Source organism: Anolis carolinensis, chromosome 5 (assembly GCF_035594765.1).
Source record: "Anolis carolinensis isolate JA03-04 chromosome 5, rAnoCar3.1.pri, whole genome shotgun sequence".
Taxonomy (NCBI): Eukaryota; Metazoa; Chordata; class Lepidosauria; order Squamata; family Dactyloidae; genus Anolis; species Anolis carolinensis.
In genome coordinates, this window is record NC_085845.1 from 26,121,104 (window position 1) to 26,136,488 (window position 15,385).

Genomic DNA, 15,385 nt, shown 5'->3' on the forward strand with positions numbered 1-15,385 from the left:
TAAGAATAACAACACACATAGATTTCAAGTGAATTTCTTAAACCATCCACAAACATATATATCAAGGAATGTAGAATAATTAAAGCAAACTATTTTATACTGAGTTATCTATAATTTGTTGATGATACCTCACTGAATGGCATGACAATTCCAACAGACAGGAGCATTACAAATATAAAGTAAATGTTTATAAAAGCCTACTACACAGCTCAACCACGGACAGCAAGGAAGAAGAGTTCTCATTTATAATAAATAATTTGTGTTCACTGCGATTTATGAATCATGTGTCCAGAATTCCACGAACAGGGAGCACTATTGCCTTAGAATACTTCATTCTAGTTAAAGTGCAAAGCTCAGGGAGAACAGATAATTTCAACCAATTTTGTTATCTTCCTCAACTTGAGGAGCTTCAAATGTGTTGGAGTACTATTCCCTTAACTTCATTGGCCATGGTCCATGGGGACCGTGAAAGTCAAACAGATCTGGAAGGCTGAACTACAAGATTTCCATCTCCAGAATTTCTTATTTGCACATTTCCCCATTTTGTAATCCACCATTACCTGCAGTTGATAGGTTAAAACATAATCTGAGTGGGTTTCCTGAAGCAAGGGAATTTGTCACAAACCTCCCAATGTCTGAAGGAAGTGTGCTAAGCAAAAATAGGTAACGGTAAAGGTTTCCTCTGACATTAAGTCTAGTGGTGTCCAACTCTGGGGGTTGGTGTGCATCTCCATTTCTAAGCCAAAGAGTTGGTGTTGTCCATAGACACCTCCAAGGTCATGTGGTTGGCATGACTGCATAGAGTACTGTTACTTTCCCGCCAGAGCAGTACCTATGGATCTACTCACATTTGCATGTTTTTCAACTGCTAGGTTGGCAGAAGCTGAGGCTAACAGTGGGAGCTCACCCTACTCCCTGGATTTAAACCGCCAACCTTTTGGCCAGCAAGTTCAGCAGCTCAGCGGTTTAACTCACTGCACCACCGGGGGCTCCCTAAGAAAATATATCAAATGAGAAAATACTACAAGGAAATGACGTCAACCTCTTTTACAAGAGAACGGGCACCAGAAAATATGGATTTAGAAGAGCCTGCTCTCTCAGCTACCATTGTAAATAGAACAGCAGATCCTTAATGCACAAAACCAGCTACTTATTGTATTTCTATTGTGTGCTGAGGCTGTTGAAATCCAAGTTGCTGCCAGCAGTTATGACAATTCCATTGCTAAAGCTTACACACCAATGCAGATATACATGTGCACACATACAGACACAGGGTCCAAATAAAATAACAGTCTGTTGAAGGTCTCATTCACAGGATCACCATAAAACTAAGTTGATTTGACAGCACATAACAAAATATTTATATTATATAATTAATTAGTCATAGCTGTGTACTAATATAATATAAAATGGGTATCGCTCCTTATGCATTAGGAAGAAAAAGGAGGTGGAATCAAGAAAAGGGCATATGAAGCATTTTACCAGTTAAGAGTGAAGGAGCATACAAAATGAACAAAAACCCACAACAGAACACCCCACCTTCTTTGCTCTGGTGTTCTTTTAAGAATTATTTGGCCTGAGAATCACCTGGAAAATGTGCTGCTTTATCCTCCCTACAAATGGCCCAATACACTTCTTTCCCAATAATCTAAACAAATTTTTTCAGACTTATTACAACTGATAAAGGTAAGACACATTTCCCAAGTTCTGATTCAAGAGCAATTACAGCATTTCAGTTTCTCCTCCTTACTTTTGCCTCTTGTTCTTGTGAAAAAGAAGATGCTGTCACAAGCATCTCGGTCAGAGCTCTGATCCTGTCCTCCTGCTGCTTTTGAAGCGAGTCCTTCTCTTCCAGTAACTGAGCAATCTCGTCTTTGGTGTGAGAGTGAGTTGAGACCTAAAAATGAATACATCAATGCCAAAGAGTCCACATTTTCCAAGTTGGAAGTATCTGCACCTCCAAGTGACTTATTCACAGTTAAATTTTTCTAATCCCACATGAGCAACTGCTAGGATGGCACTGATTTTCTGGCAGTTTTCCTAAGGTTGCAAAAAGATTATTATAGGTCTCCATCTAAATCAGTGGTTATTAACCTGTGGGAGCCCAGATGTTTTGGCCTTCATCTCCCAAAAATCCCAAAGGCTGGTAAACTGTCTGGGATTTCTGGGAGTTGTAGGCCAAAACACCCGGAGACCCATAGATTAAGAACCACTGATCTAAATATTAATAATTTTATTTCTTACCTGCCTCTTTGGGGCTCGAGGCGGGTTACAGAATAATTTAAAAACCAGGGAGGGAAAAGTCTACTGTTGGATCTTCTCCACTGAAATAGCCCCAACACCACCAACACCCCATAGCCATCAGGACACCAACAGAGAGACAATCAAAGAAATTTGCAGCTCTTCCCTTCTCTGGCAAATGGGGAAAACTATGCCAGTTTTGGAACTGGTACAACTATTCTTCTTAATGAAAATGTTGGAAAATATTAAGAGAAGTCTGGGCAAAGATGATTCTAAAACTATCACTCTCCATCCATCTTTTGGACCCGCACCACCAGTACAAGCACCACAGGGTTTGCCATTGATTCTCCTTTCCATAGGATTTCCCCTACCCAGCCTCTTAGTCAATTCCATAGATTCAGCCTTGAAAGCACTATTTCATGAATACATGTAGTTCTGTAACATCTGGGAACCAGTCAGCCGATCCCTGGTTTGGTAGGGGTGCTTCTAATTGGAGGGAAGACTTACTTCTTCCAGGCGGCGTTTCAAGTTTTCTATTTCTTTACGATACCTCTTCAGAAGGGCCTCATCATCAAGAACTTCATTAACTTTGGGAGTGTTTTTCATATTTTTAGCTGTTCTGGCAAACTAGAAAACACAAGAATGCAGAACCAAGATTGGAAGCTTCCACATAAGCAAAAGTCAGAAGAAATCCTTTGTATCAAAGCTATGGTGTGGCAGGATATTACAAAATTGGACATTTATTATTATAGTAACTGCAGTGGGCCCATAAGGATTATGCTCTCAAAGCACCGAACGTAAAAATGTAGCATCATTCAAGAGTTTTGAGGCATAAACCTTTCAGACTAGCTATGTGTTTTAACCTTCTCCAACACACGAGTTCACTTCTTTCCTTCCTAGGTTTTGTAATATAAACCAAATAGTTCCGATGGATTGCTATCTTTTGTCATTTGTTGTTTGAAATAGATGAGGCAATAACAGAGCTGACTTCATTTCCTCAAATTCAAGCTCTTGATTTTTATGTCAGGTTTTTTAGAAGCTGAAATATCAAAACCATCCCACATTGCTTCAGGAACAAAGGATGTCCCTGGGACTGGTCATTGCTCCTATCTTTTTGATATGGAGTTGCTGCTGGCCCACACAACTCCGGAAAAAGATAAAGAATGAAATGGACTTTTGAGTAGAGGTAAATTACAACAGCGTGTAATGAAACTTTAACTGTGAAACTCTGGATGGGATAGGAGGTGCAGATCAAAGCATGAAGGCCACCAGACTGGAAAAGGCTGATCTAGGCATTATTTGAACAGATGCCCTGTGTGGAGTAGCTTGGCGGCCTTAAAAGAAAAATTTCACAGCTTAATTGCTAAGCATTTGAAAACAGATTTGACTGCATACTTTTGCTTTGTGCAGTACAGAAATCATCAGAACAGAAAGCAACAAAACAGTAATGCCGGCACAAATAAGATACTAGCTTTTTTAGATACCACAAAATATATTGAAGGAGAAAGTTAACGCCTTATATCAAAAATCGTTCTTGAAATCACCGTTACTTTTCTAAGTCCAAATGCACATTCAGAATTCTTTAGGAAGCAAAAGCAACATTTTTCGTTTTACCTGAAGCGTACTAAGAGTTTCTTCCAGAGATGCAGGAGTAATTGTGCAGATGATAACAGTCTTAGCATTTCCACCCAGTGAATTCTGCAGAATGCGAGTCAGTTTGCTGTCCCTGTAGTTAATGAAGCCACTAGTGAAGAGAGATAAGAAAGATGAAGGTAGACTTTTTGATTTGTAAACATAGTTCAAGAGCAAACTATTCTGTCTAAGTTAAAGCTGGAGAATATTATGGACTACAAATTCTATTCAAAAGCACTCAGAATCACCACTGGTAAACATTTGTCAGAGTTATAGTCTAAAACATTGAGAACTAGCAGTTCTCACTTTTGGCTTACAGTTAGCATAAGAGGTCTTACCCAGATTGATCATCACAAAGTTTCTTGATTACTTGACCCAAGGTGAAAAGGCTCCGGTTTATATTGCAACCTTCCTTAAATCGAATTCCTAGACATGAACATAAAGTATATACAAAAATCTGTAAAAATTTAACTTCTATGCAGACTTATTTTTCTACTTATAAAATAAAGCATCGTACACTAAGGCTATCCTTTTCTACACCTTTATTTTTTCCTCACTTTTTCCCAAAGGTGAGATGCAAGGTGGTTTATCTACTTAACTGTACACAAATGTAGCCCTGTTGGATCTATCTAATCTAGCATTTTGATATCGCAGTGGCATACCAGAGGCCTATCAGGAAACAGAAGTATAAATCATTGTTTCACATTGCTTGAGAAGTTGATATTTCAAAGCATAATGCATCTGAGACTGAAGGCAGTATATAGTAGACCTGGTCAGTACCACCTTATCATCCTTGACTTACTCCAATTCCCATTCCAAACCACCAAGATGATGGCCATTGCCATCTGCCACCAGATCAGCTACATAGTATATATATTCTATGAATGAGAGACCTCCAAAATCCCTAGCCATTGACTGTCCTTCTCAGTTCTTGTTAACTTGAGATTGCAGCTTCTTTAGTTGCTATTTTTCAATAGGAAGGTGGCTTAGGACACATAACAAAAGCTGTGAATAATTTGATGGGAGGGTCAATCTAGACTTGCCCATTATGAAACATCTATGGAGGAATTAGAATACTGACAAACACTTGCCACTTAGCCCTGAAGTACATGAAATCATTGCCAAGAGCAACAACGTTGTACTTGTTAAGAAAAAATGTATTTGTCTCTGAGCATATACCCAAAGTTATTATCAGTTCCTTTCACCCAACTGCCCTCAATTCAAGTCAAGAACCTTCCTGCAAGTATCTTGGGTGGTTCACTTTTCAATGCTGTCGTGAAGACAGTAAGAAAATACCTTCTATGCTACTTTGATCTCTACTAAGGAATGGCTAAATCTGAGTGTAATTATTATGTAGGAAAACAGTGAAAAGATCGAGGTATAACAAAATTCCACAAAATCTAATTTGACAGTAGCCACATACCTTCAGAACCTGTCTGGCTTGCTCTTTCACTACCTGCGAGATCCACTAAATTCTGAAAAGTCAAAGCAAATTTTGTTAGACTCTGATTTTTTTCAAGCTGTTTTAAAATTTTCCTATTGATTTGGATACTTGACAATAATTACAAACACACCAGAGAATCTCAGAAACAGACTAGGTACCATGTGCTCATCTAGTACAAAGCTTAAGCTTTTGAAACTCACAAATTTGCCAAAGAATTCTGATGTCTCACCAAAATTTACAAATCCCAGAATGCATAGAATTAAACCATTAATTAGTGATGAGGTCCCTCAAAGAAGAGTTCCAGGTGCAGCTCCTGAAGCTGCTTCCCCTTTGGCTTTGGCTCAGCATTAAGATTATCAAATGACGCAAATCTAGTGAGCACCCTCATTTTGGTGAGGTAATTTAGCCAAAAATAGTGAGCATTAGATTGAGGTAAATAGGGTATATAAAGGAGAGGGGGAGGGGAGAAGGGGAGAGAGACATGTGCAAGTGAGCAAGGAAGAAAGACATGTGTGAATGAGGAAAAAGCAGAAGAGGTGCATGTGCAAGCGAAAGGAAGGCAGAGGACTGAGAAGGGAAAGCAGAGAGGGGCATGCAAAGGAGCGGGGGAGAGGGGCACATGGGAAAGAAAGGCGATCCCAACATATAGTTATGGCAACCTCATTTGGGGTCCCGAATCATAGTTTTTAAGAAGCTCTAGTGAATCTATTGAAATGAATGTAGTTCAGGGGCCCAAGGTTTAAAACACAGGATTTGCCCTGCAAATTTGCCCTGTAATTTCTGCAGTGCTAGCCCTCAAATCTGGGAAGAACTTAAGTCCTATTCAGCACTACCATTTTTGAAGTGCAAAAAGAGCAAAAGAAATTTAGAATCTCCCTTACCACAGCTTACCTCAAACTACAGCTCCCATCATCCCAGTAAGCAACAGCCCAAGAGAGGTTGGAGTAATTTATGCTATGGCCAGAACACCTCTAGAGGACACTGAGTTTAATGAAATTGTTGGAAGTTCCTTTTCCTGTTGTAAATCCCATTTTGTCATCCCAAATGATTTGAGCACCACGTTAAATTATTATTCTTCAGATGTAGGCTTACTTACAAAGTGGGGGAAGGTAGGGAAGAGAGTCGCATTGTTTATTTTGATCTTGACACAGTTTAAGAACAGTGTCAGTAAATGCATTTCAGGTCTATTATATATGTAGATGGTGATTTAAATTTCCCTTTCAAGCAAATTCTGCTGAAAGTAAAGAAGCTGTAGAACAAATGTAAGACTGGTGTATTCTCTTGAACCAAAAGGTGCAGCAAAGAAAGGGAAACTGCCTAACTACCCAGCTCAGCCAATGATCAATGAAGAACAGATGTCACAGCAAAACTGCCCTCCCACCCAGGTAGAAACATCCCTATTCAATAAATGGCATCAGTTATACAATCTTCCATGATTTATCAAGATATTAGACGTACACTCAAGCACAAAACAGGATGTACACAAATGCCCATTTCATTTTATGGTATCTGAAATGTTAAACCATTCCTCTGTCCAATCCAACTTTTAACCCTAATGCCTTTATTGAAACTCACCAAATGAGAGACCATGACAGCATCTTCGTAGCTTGAGCTGCCAGTATCTTTTTCCTTACTCTCAATGATCTTCAAGAGAAAGCAAGCAAAGTCGTGAAACAATTTCAATTTTGCAACATACTATATTCTGACAAGATTGCACTATCTTTGTGACAGCATGTTTGGAGGGAGTTTGAAGACCATTTACCTCACCCTAGGACCCCAATAGGGGCCCCTGGTGGCACAGTGTGTTAAAGTGCTGAGCTGCTGAACTTGTGGACCAAAAGGTCCCAGGTTCAAATCCCGGGAGCGGAATGAGCGCCCATTATTAGCCCCAGCTCCTGCCAACCTAGCAGTTCAAAAACATATCAAATGTGAGTAGATCAATAGGTCCGGCGGGAAGGTAACGGTGCTCTATGCCGGCCACATGACTGGAGATGTCTATGAACAATGCCGGCTCTTCGGCTTAGAAATGGAGATGAGCACCAACCCCCAGAGTCGGTCACGACTGGACTTAACGTCAGGCGAAAACCTTTACCTTAGGACCCCAATTGGCAAGATCACAATTATAAGACTTTCCAAATTATTTTAAATTGTTTTTAAAGTATCTTTTAAAAATAAATCTGTACCCTGTCCTGAAATATTTGGACATAGTGCAAGATATAAACATTTTAACAAACAATATATTTGCTAATCTCCAAACTTCATGTGTGAATACCAATTGGCTATAATGGATGGTATCCAATCCAATTCTCTTGTTATTATTATTATTATTGTAGTTTATTATTCTTTAAGAATGGAGAGAGGGGGTTATTCTCCTTTTGTCTATATACAAGGGTCAGGAATACGGCAACCCTCTATATTCTGTTGCTCTGCAATTCCCAGCAGACCTAGCTACCATAGATAATGGTGAACCTTTTAGGAGATACAGTCTAACATCTAGGGAGCCCCATACTCTTACCACCCTGCTAAAAACCTTCAAAACCTGCTCTGAAGATTTTAGGGGAGGCATGGCACAGTAGAGTACTGTTAAAGAGAAAGTCCACTTGCTCTATGTTGGGTTTTGTGCAAAGTTTATGCTAAAGTGATCCTTTTATTTCTTTATGTCTAGACATTCTGTTATGGGGAAGCAGATGAAGATACATGGCATATGCTCATTTCAAAAACTAGGGTTGATAGGGGAAAACTAGTACAATGTTTTGGAATCAGCTGCTCAAATATATCCAAGAAAGAGCCACCAAAATGTGTGTTGGCCAGTGTAATCAAACATGTTAAAACTAACTGATGAGAGCTATTCCCAAACTTTAAAATACAGGACATAACTAAATAAAATAACAAGTTACCAGTTATACACCAGATGAATAATACTTTGCCAGGATGAAGAAATTCAATTCAGTCAATAAATAAAATAAAATGATAAGTCATTTTGGGGAGATGGAGGCAGGATACAAAAATGAAGTCTATGTGTGTATGTCTCTCTCTCTCTCTCTGTATATATATACATGCATACATACATAGATTAGATAGATATTTTATATCAAATAAATAAAACTTAATGAAACAACTTACCATTCTAAAAATTGTATGAGAGCGACTGCTTCTTTCATTCATTTTAGTTTCTCCATAGTGCCTGTTTTCTGTTCAGAATATCAAAAAAAATTGAGGCAATTATAATCCTTTCCAGTTGGACAAACATGCTATGGTCCACACTTAGAGACAAAAGATATACTGAGCCTTACTTTCGCCTTTCTGTAACCAGTCCATTACTTGATCTGGAGAAACCACTACTTCTTCCATCAGGTCTTCAACAAAAATTGTCCTCTGCAAGAGTTTTTAAAAATAGATTTAGGACACTCCTACATTAAACTACTATTTATGTCAATTCCTTATGTTAAGATTTAACGAGCCATCTATACACATAATAAAAGTGAAAATATGTATGTGTGTATGTGGCAGAGGTGACAATTTACACAGACAGCCTCTGGCCTCCACAAACTGCTTTCGCCCACAATGCTGAGGTGCCACCAAAGCCCTCCCTCCAAGGACATTGCAGGTTACAGCGAGCCACATCCCAGTGTTCCTTTCTCTCTCCATTGGTGTGGAATTTGCATGACACTGCCCACTGCCTCTCCTTTAACCCTTTCCTCTTTTCTATGGCACACAGCAACTGAACATACTAGAGAGAGGGGTTTGGGAAGAATTCATCATGATTTATAGGAGTTGTTGGGACTGGGATGTATAGTTCACCTGTAATCTAAGGGCAGTCTGAACTCCACCAATAATGGACCTGGAACTAACTTGGCACACAGATCCAAGACAGTCAACTTTGCATACTGGCGGGGTTTGGGGATGATTGACTTTGACATCCAGGAGTTACAATACACCAATATTCAGAAAACACTGAATCCATCCGATGACGGATCTGGAGCAACCTTGGCACACAAATTCAACATGGCCAACTGTGAATATTGGTGGAGTTTGAGTAGGATTGGCCCAAGATTTTTGGGAATTGTAGTTCACCCACATCTTTATGCATTTTCTAATGGGAGCATTCATAAAAAACAAAAGCAAAGACTGAGTTTTTTTTCTAAGAAATAGCGTAACATATGACCAAACTGATATTACCTAACATCCAAAAACAAACAATGCCCTTTTCAAATAACCCAGGCACCTCTGGGTAGTGGGTACCCAAGCTAATATAAGAATAAAACTAATGTATTTAAGGCAGTGACCTAACAGCACCTACAATTTATAATCAGTTTTGAGAACAGAAGAATTAACTTGTGAAAAGCCACAAAATATTAAGAAAATAGCTATCGATAGCTTTCTTGACACCTTACATATTATCATCCAAACTATACTACTATTTTTGTATATTACATTATACAATACACGCTACTGGTGATTCTCCAGCCTTAATTTACTTACATTGATGTCTTCACGGACAACTAAAGGCCTCTTTTTCCTGATGTTACTGCAAAGCAGGTCTTGAATTGTCTCATTGTGAATCTCCATGTATGATATACGGAGTAGGAATTCTCTATTGGGAATCTAAAAATTAAGAAGATATACAGGCAGTCCTGAATATCTATGTATGTCAGAACAGGTAAATTTTAAAAATGTAACACCAGCTCTCTATATAGTTTTGAATAGCATATGGAAAGATCAACATCCCTGTGGTGTTTGTTTTGCTGTCTGTGCCCCGTTCAGAAGATTTCACTTCACTTTCTGTCCCTGTAATAATTGAATTTTGAAAAAATGGCTTATTGCGGAAACAAGGATTGGTGATAAAGCTTCAGTGGAGACACCTTTCCTCCATGATAACTTTTTAAGGAATTAATCTCCCTTCTGAGGAGCAGATTTCTCTCATTTCCTGTTATCTCGCCCTGTTCTTAACTATGAGTTGTTTGTAAGTCGGATGTTTGTAACTCTGCATGCATGCTTGAAGATGCTCTTTTTTTTACAAATGAAATCTTATCAATAACATTCTTTATAAAAACAGAAGCCATCATTCAGTAGCCTGCCAGGCTTTTTTTTCTAAAAGGAAAAACTGTGTGACACTTATTCACTTAGAGTCAAGGCATCCTTGGCTTTCCAAATGGCTTTGTCTGCAATCCAATCCAATGGCCAGTGATAAAGCGAGAAGAATATCCGAATTTCATGCCTTGAAACCAAGCAAAGAACCGTCACAGCGCATACAACACTGCTGTCATTTAGCTCTGCAAATGAAAGATAAACTTTTGTAGAATTGCTTACTCTGCAGATTGTATTGAAGACATCATGAATTGCCATTGGTAGGATGCCAGGACAATTGGGTGTGCCCAACATTGTGTAGGTCTTACCGGATGCTGTTTGGCCATAAGCAAAAATTGTTCCTATGGAGGAATCACAACAGTTAACTCAGACTGATGCTCACCGAGAATGCAAAAATAATGGAAACTGTAACTGATATTTAAGGGATTTCAAGAGGGGGCTGTATTGTTTTCAACATGGCTTTCACCATTTTCAACTTGCTCTTTTAAATAATTTTAAATGGTTTTATGTTTTTATCGATTTAATCTGAATAGTTTTTAACACAAATGATGTTTCAAATTTAATATTGTTTTAAAATTTGTATATTTTAAATTGTACTTTAAAGCTTTTAATGTCAGCTGCTTTGAGTCTCTTTATGGAGAAAAAGCAGGATATAAATAAACATAATAATAATAATAGGCAGTTTAATTCTATTTTAATACTGACCTTTGGTATGTTTGAACTTCACATTGTTATGTGACTTCAAATAGATTTTGCATTATGGCGACTCTCACCTAGGATGTTCCTTACAATATTTAATCTGACATTGGCCTTTGCTGCCTTCTTAAGCTGAGAATGCATGACTTGCCCAACTAAAGTTCAGATCTCCATGCAGCTGCAGTAACCAATCAAGACGCTTCCTAGAGTCCTGGTCCCAACACTCAAAGTATTAATTCATACTATAACTACATTGTATTTTAATGTTATGATGCCTTGAGTTCCAGGTTTTGAGAAAAGATAAGATATCAAATTAATAATAATATTAATAATAATAAGAGTAATACCATTGTAGCCCTGGACAGCTGACTTTATAATTGGAGCAGCCACTCCCTGATAGACTTCTGCAGTACTGTCTTCTGAATGAAACACTTGATCTTCAAGAAAAGAAAAAAAAAGTTCATTGAAATTGAATTTTGTCTCTAAGATTCAACACTGCATTGCTACTTGTAAATTAGAATGCAGAAAAGTATTTTTACAGTAAGGTAATGTGCATTTTATCATTTCTTGCACACTAATGGGAATTTCCTAAAGTACATCACCTAATGATAATAGGGAGCCACGGTAGTGCAATGGGTTAAACCCTTGTGCTGGCTGAATTGCTGACCTAAAGTTTGGCAGTTCGAATCTGGGAGATGGGTTTTATTTTATGTCAGGAGCGACTTGAAAAACTGCAAATCATTTTGGTGTGAGAGAATTGACCGCCTGCAAGGACGTTGCCCAGGGGATGCCCAGATGTTATTGATGTTTTAACCATTCTTTTGGGAGGCTTCTTCACAAGGGTTTAACCTATTCTCCTGAGTAAGCTCCTATCTTCAGCGCTAGCTTACAAGGACATGAGAAAAGCCTCCCATCAGGATGGTAACACATCTGGCTATCCCCTGGGCAACGTCTCTGTAGACAGCCAATTTTCTCACATCAGAATCAACTTACAGTATGTTCTCAATTCGTTACTGTCACGATTAAAAAAAAAGCTAATGTGAATTAAGTAATAAGACTCCAAAGTAAATGAAAAGAACCTTAAAAATCTAAGATGCTCTAAAGGGCAAGAAGTTCTCAATGTAGAAAAAAAGTAGGAGAAAAGGGTTAAAATTCACATTGTATACTTAATTCCAGTTGGTTATAAGATAAATCATGTCCCAATGGATAATTATATTCCAGTTATATATTATATGCTGAACTTGCAGACTGAAAGGTCCCAGGTTCAAATCTCGGGAGCGGAGTGAGCGCCCGCTGTTAGCTCCAGCTTCTGCCAACCTAGCAGTTTGAAAACATGTCAATAAGTACGGCTCCGGCGGGACGGTAACGGCGCTCCATGTAATCATGCCAGCCACATGACCTTGGAGGTGTCTACGGACAACGCCGGCTCTTCGGCTTAGAAATGGAAATGAGCACCAACCCCCAGAGTCAGACATGACTGGACTTAATATCAGGGGAAACCTTTACCTTTATAAGATAAATCATGTCCCAATGGATAATTATATTCCAGTTATAAGATTATAAGAAAAACGTACCAAATGTAAAAGACTTGGTGCCATCTGTTTGATACACAGTGCATTCTTCGCTTTTCCATGCCACCTGCCCTTTGTCATCAAGGTCTTCATTTTCCCTTCAGAAACAAAACAGAATTCCCTGCTTAATTAATTTTTGGACCCTATCAGGAAACATCACATCTCCGCTCCACGATAACCTTTGTTCCTCCTCTTCAAAAGACTCCTTTGTTAAAGCATGCACAATTTTTGATGGTTAATTTATTTTTATCAGTGCAATTTATCAGGAGACACAGTATCCTGAGCATATGCAGAGCGTATTTTATTGGTAAACATTTACTGCAATTCACCCCCAAGTTGAGTTGTGTAATAAATGTGGATAAAGCCAGAAAAAGGGATTTTGCCCTATCTTTACATGTATAGATACCACTTAAGCTGGTAACTGGTTGTGCTTCACAGCACTGAGCCATGGCAGTTTAAAGCGGTACTAAACCGCATTAACTGTACAGTTTGGGCCCAGCATGGGGAAACTTGGGGCTTTAAGGTGTTTTGGACTTCAACTCCCACCATTCCTCACAGCCTCAGGCCCTTTCCTTTTCCCCCTCAGCCGCTTAAGCGGCTGAGGGGGAAAAGGAAGGGGCCTGAGGCTGTGAGGAATGGTGGGAGTTGAAGTCCAAAACACCTGGAAGGCCCAAGTTTCCCCATGCCTGGTTTAAACGCACCCAGAGCCTGGAAGGGTGAGGGACATTTCCCTAATGAGAAAGGAAGGCGACGGAAAAATTAATTAAAAGGAAACGCAAATTTACCGGGCAATGAGCGGGCGCACTCGCACACAAACAGTCACAGCTCCTTCTTCAGCCATTTCTCTTCCACTCCCAGCGTTGCCTTCCTCCTAGCATTTGAATTTCCGCAACGTCTCTTCCTATTGGTCCGCCGCCTGGACTGTACCATTGTCGTGAGCGAGGGGAGGGGAAGATGCCTATGCGGGCGGGACTTCAATTCCCAGAAGGCGCAGCTAGCAAGGCCAACGGTCAGGGATTCTGGGAAATGAAGTCCAAAGATTCCATAGTAGGCTCCAAAGTTTTGGAAGCACTGTGTAAAAGAGGGGGGAAAAAACCCCCGTATACGCTCATATAAAATGTCAATAAAGCATTAGCTTTATTGTCTGTATTTTCTGTAGGCAAAGACGTGAAAAGCGAGAAACACAATGAACCCCCCCCCCCGGTTTCCCGCATTAAAGAGTCAATTCTAAAGAGTCCAGTTTTTCTCAATGCTGCGCTGCCATGGCAACCCGCTGGGTCACACTCTCTCAGGCTCAGGTGAAACTCTCTCTGAACTCTTCTTGGCCAGAAGAATCTAGTGATGGGGTTCTTTATAAGAAAACAGATAATCTGGATTATATGTCAGTGTGGACTCATGTAATCCTGTTCAAATCAGACAATCTGGATTCAGAAACTGGATTATATGGCAGTGTAGACTCATGTAATCTGGATTCAGAAACATGATTATATGGCAGTGTGGATTTGGTTCAAAGCAGACAATCTGGATTCAGAACCTGGATTATATGACAGTGTAGACTCATGTAATCTGGTTCCAAAAAGGCAATCTGGATTCAGAAACTGGATCATATGGCAGTGTAGACTCATGTAATCTGGTTCCAAAAAGGCAATCTGGATTCAGAACCTGGATTATATGGCAGTGTGGATCTGGTTCAAAGCAGACAATCTGGATTCAGAACCTGGATTATATGACAGTGTAGACTCATGTAATCTGGTTCCAAAAAGGCAATCTGGATTCTGAAACTGGATCATATGGCAGTGTAGATGGGGCCTGATTGATTGCTTTCACACATCCGCACAAATTGACCACTGTAAAAGAGCTTTAAAGACGTGTTATTTACCCAGGTTTGGGAGATGTAGATAAACAACTTGTATCTTTCTGGCTCCCGTTACATTCTATCTTGAGCCCACAACTGCCTACATTTTGCTTTATATCTGAGGCCTTAATATTCTTGGTACTGAAGGGCTTGATTGAAAGAATCTGTGGAATTTGCGCAGCACCATTTCCTCTTCTTAGCAGTGAATCAAGTCCAAGCAGACTGGGAAGGTATATACTGATTGATCACTGGCTGGAGGAGAGAAAGCCAAGAAAAGAATTCAAAGACCACTAGATCCCCACCTTTGGCTCTCCAGCTGTTTTGGACTTTAGCTCCCAACATTCCTGACAATTAACCAAGCTACTTGGGGTCTCAGAAGAGTTTTAGCCCAAGAATGTCTGGAATATTTAAACTGAGTGGATCCTTTGTTCGCCAGAACTGTGGTCTTTTTGTGAAATGATCACGCTGTATGATCTTATTTTGTGCAAAAACTTTCAATAAAATCCTTGTTTTCTAATCTTCCCACCTTGTGTGTGTTTTTTGCCTAGTAGAGTGAATAAAAGCTGGGGCACCCATAAAAGTATTGTGGTTGAACAATGGACTAGCTTATTTGAATTGTAAATTTTAAGTGTAAATGACAGATGCGGTTTATTTGAAATGTAAATGACAGGTGAGGTTTGTTTGGGACAAAGGGAGACCCCAGGCTGAGAACTGATAAGAGATTCTTTTTGAAGTAAACATACAGTTCATAAAAACGTTTTGCAACCCTAATTAGAATAGAGGGTAGCAAAGGAAAACATGGACTGCTAGGACAATGTGTTTGGCCTTTTAAAACGCACCAGTTTTAAGCCTTAGTCT

General features: G+C 39.4%; 1 protein-coding gene across 2 annotated transcripts in view; it reads right to left on the reverse strand.

The window, feature by feature from the left end:
• cenpe (centromere protein E) overlaps positions 1-13,563 on the reverse strand; it is a 45,862-nt gene extending 32,299 nt beyond the window's left edge. For both annotated transcript variants that reach the window (XM_062982459.1, XM_062982458.1), the window contains exons 1-13: positions 13,458-13,563; positions 12,676-12,770; positions 11,449-11,538; positions 10,628-10,746; positions 9,800-9,922; positions 8,611-8,692; positions 8,441-8,508; positions 6,893-6,961; positions 5,297-5,348; positions 4,212-4,299; positions 3,856-3,985; positions 2,749-2,868; positions 1,751-1,897 (exon numbers count right to left, since the gene is read on the reverse strand). In XM_062982459.1, coding sequence (XP_062838529.1) covers positions 1,751-1,897; positions 2,749-2,868; positions 3,856-3,985; positions 4,212-4,299; positions 5,297-5,348; positions 6,893-6,961; positions 8,441-8,508; positions 8,611-8,692; positions 9,800-9,922; positions 10,628-10,746; positions 11,449-11,538; positions 12,676-12,770; positions 13,458-13,513 — 1,239 coding nt within the window. In that variant the 5' untranslated portion in view covers positions 13,514-13,563. The remainder of the gene's footprint in view (positions 1-1,750; positions 1,898-2,748; positions 2,869-3,855; positions 3,986-4,211; positions 4,300-5,296; positions 5,349-6,892; positions 6,962-8,440; positions 8,509-8,610; positions 8,693-9,799; positions 9,923-10,627; positions 10,747-11,448; positions 11,539-12,675; positions 12,771-13,457) is intronic.
• Positions 13,564-15,385: the final 1,822 nt, after the last annotated feature.